The 11,262-nt window shown below is 41.0% G+C and overlaps 1 protein-coding gene across 1 annotated transcript; it reads right to left on the reverse strand.

Annotated features, from left to right (window-relative positions):
- Window positions 1-490: 490 nt before the first annotated feature.
- Atp5po (ATP synthase peripheral stalk subunit OSCP) lies at window positions 491-10,491 on the reverse strand. The gene is made up of 7 exons (XM_026393554.2): window positions 10,386-10,491; window positions 9,112-9,162; window positions 7,322-7,432; window positions 3,891-4,020; window positions 3,142-3,254; window positions 937-1,023; window positions 491-674 (listed from the first exon to the last, which is right to left on the reverse strand). Exons 1-7 carry the CDS (start codon window positions 10,419-10,421, stop codon window positions 561-563), a joined length of 642 nt encoding a protein of 213 aa, XP_026249339.1. The 5' UTR covers window positions 10,422-10,491; the 3' UTR covers window positions 491-560.
- Window positions 10,492-11,262: the final 771 nt, after the last annotated feature.

The raw sequence follows: 11,262 nt of genomic DNA on the forward strand, positions 1-11,262 counted from the left end.
GCCCACCTGCTGTCCAGGTATGTCATCCTGAGAAAATCTCCAAAGCCCCCTATCTTTCCTCATTCATAAAGTGGGTTAATGTTGGTCCCACCTGTATCATGAGATTCTAATGAAGCTTAAGTGAGATATACACAAGATACAGCCTTGAAAGCTACAGTTTCCTACAATAAGCGTTATTCCAGGATAAAAGTACTTCAGCAGGGAGACACCTCCCTGGAGAACTTCCCTGGAGTCATCCAGTGATCCATTGGGGAAGAGGAGTTTTCAACACCCCTTAAGAGCCCTGAGCTGGCAGGCAGCACCAGACAGACTTTGTTGAGTGACTGTGTATAAGTGCTGTGTTTGATTAATTCATTCCTAAGAGTAATCTATGCAAACCAAATTCTTCATTTTTTTTTTTTTTTTGTATCTATGAGACGAGGGGGACAATGGAAGAAAAATATGAAGAAAGAATCCTTGCACATCACTCTAAAAGATAGTAAACATAATATAGTCTCTTCAGGAAGCATTTTATTGTTGTTCCATGTTTAAGAATTTTCACTGACAGAAAGCCAACACTTTTAGATACTCTCCCGCATAGCCTGGGTCAGCTTCTGAATCTTGGTTTTTGTAGACATATCAACATATTTCTCTCCAATACGGACAATCATTCCACCCATGATTGCTGGATCAGTCTAGGAAAGAAAACAAACCAGACACATGAAAACATACGGACATTATTTCACTAATCAATTGGAGAGATGAAAAGTGCTCTGAAATGCTTAATGTGCTATACAGATATTACATCTAGAAAAATGTGGATGTAAAATTATGCATGGAATCAGATAATCATTTATATTTAAAATACACTTACAGAGCTAACTTTTCATACTCTCTGCTGCCATTTTAAGATTTGAATAACTTGAGGAAACATACCATATATAATTAAAAACCTACCTTAACCTCCAATTTCAATACTTGGCCTTGACTTAGGAAGCTCTTCAGGACTGTCTTTAACTCAGAGAGAACAGCTTCAGGTAAAGGCTGAAAAAGAACAAAAAATCCATTAAATGTGGACAAAGCATTACAGAATCCTCCAAAATTAAAAAAAAATAGTGAGCACAATTGCCAAGACCTGCCTTGTAATCTCCTGTCTTAAATACTAGGAACTCTGTTGGGGACACACACTCCTGTCAGTCTGCTGGCTCAGGCACGTGGGCCCTGCCACACAAGAACCCTGTGCAAGCTCATGTTCAGCACTTCAATTCTGTCCATAAACACTGTTCCCTTCCTGTCCCACCCACGAAGGACAAGTCAAGTCCAGCAAAGCAGAAAATGCGGGGCTCTCCTCTGGCAGCCCTGTGGTCAGGGTATACACCTATCACTTCTTGATAGGAATAGCTGCGGGTGAGGCTGGCTCTGTGGGCTTTCAACTTCCCAGCTCTATCACTGTCTCCTCAGGTCCATGGCTACCAGCAGCTCTGGTAGACCACTTACTCCTCAATCTCACAGAAAACCAGGAATACCTGGCTTATCCCTGAGGTCAGCATAACTCTGCAATCTGCTTGTATAGGGCAAGTACTCCAAATGTCCAGGCTGCACTCCCTATTCTCAGCCTCAACTCTACTCCCAGTTAATGAGGTGAGAATGAGAGAGGCTGCTGCAGGAAGGGCCTCTGTTATCACAAACCTACTCCCCCAGCCAAGAGCTGGCAGAAACTCCTTCCATCTTCGTAAAGACCTAATAGTATCTTTGGGTGATGGTGGTGAAGTATGTCAGTGTCTCATCAAAACACTCTTTGCTGACTTTGAGGTTGGAGACCTCTGAAACCCGTCCACACCTTCCACTGAGATGTGTGCTGAGTGCCAGGCACCTTACACCCACCACCTCTTGTAATCTGGACAAGGCAGCGAGGCCTGAAGTTATTAGTCTAACTTTAGCCGTGAGAGAACTGAGGGTCAGAGTGGTTAAGACACTTGCCTAAAAAGCCAAGTGAAGATTAACACCACTATTTGCAACTAGTCTACGTGTTCCTAAAGCCTGTGAACTTGATAATAAAAACACAACTTTTCTTAAACAGCAGAAACTTATTTACCCAGGTCTACAAACATCAAGAACCTTAATGACAGCTGGTCCAAGATACTTTTGCAAACTAAGCATCCTTTACAAAACCATACCCTTGTCTGCACTTAAGCACGGTCTGCAGCAGTGCATGGCTATGGGGACAAGTGACTGCCTCAACTGTGTGGCTCCCTGTGAACATCCCAGCTGGGACTGCTTTGAGCCAGGTACATGTTTTGGGGGGCACCAATTATGTACTGAACTATAAATACGCAAAGAAGTATTTATGCACCAAAATGCCTCTCTTTGAAACTCTACTTTTTTGGAGAGTTGGAGCATTCTTTTAAACATTAGAAATATTGATCTAGATGAGGTCAAGTGCTGTTCACTGCAAGTAAATCTACCATATTCTACTGATGTTTAAGCCCCCTAGACTATATGAACCAAACTAAGTTAGGAAGGAAATACATATTTAAGACAATAACAAAATTACTTCTGGGGATGTAACACAGTGTAGCTTAAAGAACTGGGATTCTGAGGGAGGCCTGCATTTAAATTCAGGTCACATTTTGTGTGACTTTGGGCAAACTAGTTAATCACCCTGGGCTTCAGTTTCCCTCTGTAAAATAACACAATTATACTTCTACCTCATATGGATCTTCTGGTATTGAATCAAGTAATGAAGTACAAAGTACATGGCATAAGCTAGGGTTCAGTAAAGGTGGCTGGGGATTAAAAAATCCAAGGGCCCATCCACCCTACCCCTTCCCATTCACTGCCACATCAGTTGAAAGATTAGAAACTCTAGTTTAAGTAAACTACTTAATAATGGCACTTAACAGCATAATTCAAACTTATAATGGAACTTAAACCACAATTTTCTAACATATTTCAATGTTCTTTATGTTAAACCAGTCTATAGTCTTTATGAATAATCACTGGTGTAGAAACACTAGTGAGATCAACATTGGCGCTTCCAAAGCAGAGGTTAACAGAAGCTCATAACAAGGATACAATAAACCTCCAAGTGACAGCACCTTCCCCAATTTCTTGATTTCCTGTTTGTTAAGGCAAATGCAGCGGCAGCAACCCACTACTTACAGATGCAGTGGTCACTGTGCAAGGTACTTCTCCACGGTGCACACTCATAATGGTAGAAAAAGCAGAAATGATGCCAGGGGCACTGCCTAGGCGACCATTTTCAGCAAGCAAGTCTGGGAAAGTGAAAGAGTCTCAGTGACATGACACTCACTTAACAGCTTTCTCAGTAACTTATATTCACCCAAAAGGCAAACTTTGATTTGTGGCCTTAAAACATATTCCATGTCCTTTAAGAACATGAATGAAGACAACTTGTTATTTAAAAGTATATTCAAATATATTTTATTTCAGTACATAGTCTTAAAAAAAAAAAAAAAAGACTGCCTTGACAAGCATTAAATTAGTGCCTTTGTGTTTGTGGTCTCCCCCACTTGGATCTGCAGCAGCCCTCTTGCAACCATGCTGCAATCTGACGTTCATGCTTATGCTACAGATTCTAACTCCCAAGTGAACATACTGTATACACTCAACAGATAACACTTGTATTCTGATATGGCCATAAACCACAGGTATCCTCCGTGGGTTGAAACTACTCCCTGTGCAGCACATCTCAGTATCCTTTAGACTTAATGCACAATTTGCTTGAGAAGCTGGTTAAGATGCAGATTTGGACTTGGTAGTTTGGGGTGGGTCCGGGGATTCTTTACTGCCAATAGGCTTCCAGGTGATGGTGATGCTCCGGGTCCACAGAGCACACTTCCAGTAGCAATGTTTTAAGAGAATAAAGGGGAAGAAGTCCCAATACTTACTGATCAGATTAGACGTGATGGGGGAAAACCTCTCTTTTGTTGTCATGTCACTTAGGCTTTTCATTTTGATGGAACGCTTAATATGCGGATTCAAAATAGAAGCTGCTATTTTGGGTTCCTTCAGGATTTGCTGAAAGTACCAAAAGATAACTTAATTCTTTTTTTTTTTTAATTTTTTAATATTTATTTTTTAGTTTTCGGCGGACACAACATCTTTGTTTGTATGTGGTGCTGAGTATCGAACCCGGGACGCACTCATGCCAGGCGAGCGTGCTACCACTTGAGGCACATCCCCAGCCCCAAGATAACTTAATTCTTTACAGCACAAATGATCTCAGCTGCCACAGTTTTTTTCTTTCCCTCCTGCTGTGTTTCTTTCTTTTTGTGGTATTTTTTGTGACTGAACCCAGGGATTCTCTACCATTGGGCTACATCCCAACCCTTTTCATTTTTTGAGACAGGGTCTTGTTAAGTTGCCCAGGCTGGCCTTGAACTTTTGATTCTCCTGTCTAGTCACCCAAGGAGCAGGATTACAAGCCTGTACTACCACGCCCAGCCTCATACTCACTTTCTTACGACTTACAAAAATCAGCACTTACAAGCACGTATAAAGACAAATTTATCATATAATACATTTCTCCAAATGACTTCAGGAATATGCTGCATGACGGTTTTATATAGGATAAAATGATGTTCCTTGGAAAGTATTTAAAAATACCTTATGATGTTTCTGAAATATTTGTTTTCTAAGAAAGATTATAAAAAATTAAGCAGCCAAAGGCTCACTTTACTTCCTATCTTAATGTATTTAATACAGGTGAGACTCTGGCTCTAGTTTTTCCTCCAAGGCAGACCTAAATCAGGTGCTCCGATAGCAGGGCAGGCCTCTCTCCCATTCCCTGAGAGGGGCCTGCATCCTGGCTCTGCTTTAACAGAGCTCACAGGATCAACCCAACTTGTGAGAAGTCTCTAGTGTTTCCACAGCAGCCTCAATGGTCTGGAAGGGAGAATGGACCAAACATGGAAGTGCAATGACCATGGGCGACCACTATGGCCCCATTTTTTTCAATGACAAATGTCTTTTGTTAGTGAACAGATGTAGCTTCTAGCACCTTGCTGTTCTGGTTACAGACCATAGTTCCAATAAACCAACAGCCACTCTTTCCAGGCAGGTATCTTTGAGTTACACATCTCTATGTGATTTCCAATTACTCTGCCAATACTTCTGCCCAGGATTTGGGCCAGAATCCTGTCTCTGAGCCATACTGCTTGTCATATACTGCCATCCAGTGTACAGATTTCCACTGGAATGGCCCACAGAAAGGACACCTGTCCACAAAAACTGAACATGTATTCCAATAAAAAAAAAAAAAAAAAAAAGCATCTTAGAATCCGTAGTATCTATTTTTCAAACTGTTTCTGATGGATCTTCCAGGGCTGGACAGTTAAGAATGGCACTGGATAGTTCTATACTTCTTCCCTCAGTGTCCCCCCAAATGCTAATTTTCATTTATAAAGGGTCTTATGGTAACTGCCTCCCTCCTTTTCCTCCATGTCATGTCTGATTTTCAGGTTTGGATCAGAATCATTCTAATGTCCATGACCCAGGTCATTCCTTTTGTTGTAAATATGAACTTAAATAAGGGCATAACTGATAAGCAGCAGATGTAACTGTCACCTCCAAAAAGGCCTCTGTAGACCCTGTGTGTTTCTGACACCCTCCCCTGATGTGGCTCTTGCAAGGAGGCTCAGCCTGCTGGCTCTGTGAAGATCTAAGAGGACCAGCTAAGACCTTAAGCATATTTGCAACAATTGGATCAAGGAAGGAATACAGAGCTAAACTTATTCCATCTGTTAGGACAAAAGTTACAATAAGAGTTCAAAATAAAAAGTGAACAAAATAAGTGGCATAGAACAATACTTGTAAAGTGGGGCTGGGGCTCAGTGGTAGAGTGCTCGCCTAACATGCACGAGGCACTGGGTTTGATCCTCAGCACCACATAAATATAAAATAAAGATTGTGTCCATCTAAAACTAAAAAATAAATATTAAAAAATAATACTTGTAAGGTATTATGATTAATGTAGAATACAGGTATTATTCTATAAGTAGCCTATGAGGGTTTTTTCCCTAAACAAAATAAAAATCTTTAGAAATACATGGATTAGAAGATAGAAAATTTTTTAAGCATACAATTAAAAAAAATTCTCTGGGGAGACTATTTTCTCTTCTTTCTTTTTTTTTTTTGGTACCTGGGATTGCACTCAGGGACACTTAACCACTGAGCCACATTCCCAGTCCTTTTTGTATTTTATTTAGAGACAGGGCCTCACAGAGTTGCACCTTGCTTTTGCTGAGGCTAGCTTTGAACTTATGGTCCTCTAGTCTCAGTCTCCTGAGCAACTGGGGTTACAGACATGTGCCATCGTGCCCGGCCCTCCTTCCCTCTCTTGGACCTGACTGCTAGAGGTGGCAGCTAGAAAATCTAAGGAGAGGAAAAGTAACAAAATGTTTAGAAACTTCTAGACTTGAAAATTAAAGCACAGACTCTCTGGCTTAAATCACTAGGTTTGAAATTCAGTTTATTCTTTTCTTTTATGTAAATAAAAGTGAAGACAAGCTTCCAAGGTGGCCTCCCTCCTCTGCAGCCAGCTCTCCACCTCACTGGGATGCTCTTGCTCCCCTCCTAACTTTGCTGCCCCAAGGCTCTGCTCAGCTCTCTCCTCATGTCTTGGGAACAAAATAATTAAAATCCAAGAAAAAGGGCTGGGGTTGTGGCTCAGTGGGTAGAGTGCATGCCTAGCATGTGTGAGGTACTGGGTTTGATTCTCAGCACTACATATAAATAAATGAATAAAATAAAGGTCCATCAATAACTTAAAAAAATAAATAAAATAAAAACAAAAAATCCATGAAAAGACTTCATCTGAAAAATAAATTATAGTAAAACAAAGTTGTAACATATTATAAGACTATTTTGAAAACACCTGTATTATGAGCACATTTTTTTCAAAAGGCGACCTTTTAATTCTCTTCTGAAATGATGATTTTTCTTAAGTTACTAACTTACATTTTGATTTTATACTTCTACCTTTTTTAAAAAAAATATTTTATTTTTTGCAGTTGTAGTTGGACACAATAACTTTATTTTATTTATTTACATGTGGTGCTGAGGATCGAACCCAGGGCCTTGTACGTGCAAGGTGAGCGCTCTACCACTGAGCCATAACCCCAGCTCCACTTTTACCTTTTCTTATCTGGAAATCTTGGTACCTAATGTGAATATTCTTATATGTGCCTGCCTGCCTCCACACAATAGTTTTAGGATAACAAAACTCAATATTATTACCAACAATATGTTTCTGAAGAACAAATTTTTTGTTTGATAATTAAAGGAACTTAAAAATGCAATAAACAAGAAAACCACTTACCGCTACCCTCAACAACTCCTTTTCTACTTGTTCCAGTTTATTCTGTTTAGAAGCAGCAGAATAAAGAGCAGTGGCATAGCGACCGTCAACGCCGTATACCTGAACAGGTGGCTTCAGACAAAAGGGTAAGAAAGAAGGAAAATCAATTAAGATATTATACTATAAAGCAGAATTAAACATTTATAATTTAAAAAATTCATCTCATAATACAAAACAATTTAAATATGTCACCAAAGAGCTGTTCTAAATGGCAATTCTCAAATTAGGAATATTTTCTTAGTCAGGTTTCTGTTTAATTCTTCACTCGTGAAATGAGGGGTTGGGAAGACATAGTGTCTAAAGACCCTTTCAGCTCTACCTCATATAATTTAGTTATTTTAACTACTTAAAGTAGTTTAAACCAATTAATTTAAAAATGTACTTATGATTCCCTTGAACTCAGTAGCTATTCAGTTCCAAACATGGGAGATCTGTAACACTGATGTTTGAATATACTGGAGCTAGGGGAATAAAGCGCTTAGACATTTTATAAATTTCTGCTTACAGAGCCTCCCTATCAGTGTTCAATTTAATAGAGCCCTTTGCTAATTCACAAATCACCTGAGGTTTGACATTTCTACATATGACATGCTACCATCAACATATGACAGCATGTACTTAGTGGTGCTATGAATGTAGCAGGAAAGCCAGGCTCTGAATAAGAATGATTTAGTTTTCAGACCAGTTCTAAAACTAAGCTGACCAGTTCTAAAACTTTAGGCAAACTTCCCCTAAACCTCAATTTCCCCCTTTGTAAAATGGGAAAACCAACTACTCTTTACCACTGTTACAGAAGTTTTACGAAGTTCTTGCATGAAGAATAAATAAGATTCTTCCTAATAGTTTTGAGAGATTTAGGCTGGTGGGGGTGTAATAGTCACTTTTCAAAAACAGTGGTTCACTAAAGACACTGGTATTTTGATCTCTGATGCTATTTTTCTAAGGAAGGGATTGGCTCACTGTTGAGTGGAGTGAGCAGGTTAGATAGCCCAGTTCTTTTGTAAGGTGAGATCTGTTCCTGTTCCCTGTTAGTTGAATCTATATTCTGTCACATAAGAACTAATAATTAAAGAAAGAATTAAAGTAACGCACGAAAATGCAGTCAGGTTGTCACCAACTGGTAACAGGGTTACTATGAGCTGTTGAGATTACTTTTCTGTCACTCACAGGTCTCTCTCTTCATCAGAGGTCAATTAGGCTACTTCTGCATTGAAAGCAAGGGGCTGGCAGATCTTTGAAATGGTTAGATGTTTTGATGCCAAGTGGAGTAGTCCCTTTGTGCTGATTTAGTGCAGAGCAAGGGTATAAGTAGTGACCATCCCTTACTAGCCAAGGTGAAGGGAAGCACATGGAGCTGCAACAGAAATTAAGATACCTCCATTTAATGTCAACTCCTATAGTAACTTACTGTGAGAATATGGGTGTGTCATTTTATTTCGTTGGATCTGTTCCGTGCATTACAAAAAAGCAAATAAAAGCTGGCATACCTATTTTGGAGGGTTAACTGGAAAAACATGAATTTTTTTTTTAAAGTTACTATATTTAAAGGTTATGTGTAAGCTCATCACATAGCAAGCACTCAACATCAATCCTTTGCCCACACCAAACACATATCACATTTTGGGAACCACAAACTATGCACAGAAAGGTTTGGGCAGTGAATACACAGAAGTCCATACCCTAACTGTATTGCTATCTGACTCACATACTTTCATCTGCTTTACATTACAAAAGAATATAAATTAACATACCCTCACAAGCTTGGTAAATGGTCTGACCATAGATGTACTGAAGCATCGCACCTTTAAAACAATCAAGGAAAATGGGTCAAACAAGGTTACTTGAAAATTTCTGTATTTAAATAATAAAAATATTTTTAATGACTTCTAAACAATTAGTTTCATATGCTTCTCTGTATTATCACAAAAATTACACAGGGTGAACCGCTCTTTATTACCTGGGAGTAAATTCCACCAATGAGAATCATTTCAAATAGCTTGGGAAATTGCCTTTGCACTAACATTCCAGTTTGTTGGAATGGGCTAAGGCTTACACACATTAATGAGGGTGCAAGGGAAGGACGGGGGAGATACAAAAATAACGTTCAGTGAGGGCTATTGTTTCAAAAAACTTTTAACATTTTTGGCACTGGTATTACCACACCCTTGGGAAGAACTATCATAAAGTGGGAGGACTTTGGTCATCACGAATATACTTTCTCAGAAATCTAAACGCTACCTAAAAATATTCATTATTTTGAGTATTTAGCATAAATAATAAATATTCATTATTTGAGTATTGTACTGGTTTGATATGACAACAGGCCCTAGTTCTTAGTTGGTATCTTGGCTATCAAAGGCCAGAGCTGGAATCCGAGATTTAAAAAATCACCTGCAAGGGCACAGGTCACCTTCACATTCTTCAGCACAGGAATGCACTATGTCAGAATTCTCTCTGAGGATTAAGACTTTTAGCGCTCATGGAAAAATTACCTAAGCTGCAAAGGGTGCTCGTATGTAAAGCACCAGGATGGACACAGCACAAGAGGCACACATTTTCCCCAACTCCGTCCTGTTTGACTCTGTCGGTTCCGAGCTCAACACTTACTGTTGAGCAGCCAAGGACGGGTCATTTAAGCGTTTCTGTCATTTTTCTTTACGAAAATGAAATGTACTTTGCGAATATTCCGGAGCATTACTAGTGACCCCTGACAGGTTTCGCCACCGCCGCCGCCAAGCAGCCCTCGGAGCCCGGGAAGCCCGGTCTCGGTCTCCGGTCCCCTCCAGCCAGAGGCCGCCCGGGGCAGTGTTCGGCGGACTCCAAGGTCACAGCTCGCGCAGCCCCGCGCCCACTAACCCGCTGGTGTCCCCGGGGTCGAAATAAGGGCCTGCCTGCATCGCCCCCGCTCGTCAGGCCCCACGACCTTGAACGGCGGCCAACCCCCCCCAGCCGTGGCCCCGCACCCTGGCGCTCAGCAGCTGGTACCGGTCACCCCAAGAGGCAACCTCCTATTGGCTTCTCTCACCTGCTGTGAAAGCCTGGAGGCTGTTGGGGCGGCCATCTTCTCCCGGGTGGCTGTAGGTCAAACCCGGAGAGGAAGCGAGAGGGGAGTGAGGGCGCAGGCGCGCGCCAGCGTAGCCGCTAGGCTCTCTGGGAAATGTAGGCGCAGGTCGCCAGGACGCGTGCGCGATGACGTCTGCGGACCGGGAATTGTAGTCCTTAGAAATGGGGGACAAGGGAGCCAACCAGAGGTCTGAGGTGGACTGATGGGCGCAATGCGTCTGAAAATGAAATCCTGGAGTCACTAAGCGGCCCTCAGTATAGAATGGGTTTGTTGTCTCTAGTTTTAAAATTTACATTTATTTAAAACACAGTGCCATTTGTTCCATTCACATTCATCATAGCATCTACCATTTCTCCCTAGCCTACCAAGCATGCATCAGCTGTATAACCAAAGCAAAACAAACCAAACAAAAACAAGAACAAACAAAAACAAGCAAAAGAAAAAACAACACCGAAGGAGTCCCGTAGTTCCAAGAGCAAACATCACATCCCGCTTACCCGAGGCGTGATTCGCCTTTCAGTCCCCTGCCCTCTTCCTCCCTCTGACCTGACCGCTACTCTGTTAGTTTGTGAAGGTGTGTGAGATTCTGGTGCTTGAATGTCTCTTCTGTGTAGAGAAGAGTCTGATATGAAACAGAAGAACCTGGATTTTAGCAAATGCGACGCGGAAGCTTAGCACCTCATGAAAAAAAACCTGTCTTCAACCCATTCCCCTTAAGCGGAGAGGCTCTAATTTTCTCTTTTGTAGAGAAAGAGAATTGACAGGCAGAGCGAAGGTCAGGGTTCATGGTGGTAAAACAATGGGATTCTGTGATCAATTTAAGAGGAAAAAAAATAAT

This window comes from Urocitellus parryii, chromosome 2 (genome assembly GCF_045843805.1).
Source record: "Urocitellus parryii isolate mUroPar1 chromosome 2, mUroPar1.hap1, whole genome shotgun sequence".
In the NCBI taxonomy this organism is placed as follows: domain Eukaryota; kingdom Metazoa; phylum Chordata; class Mammalia; order Rodentia; family Sciuridae; genus Urocitellus; species Urocitellus parryii.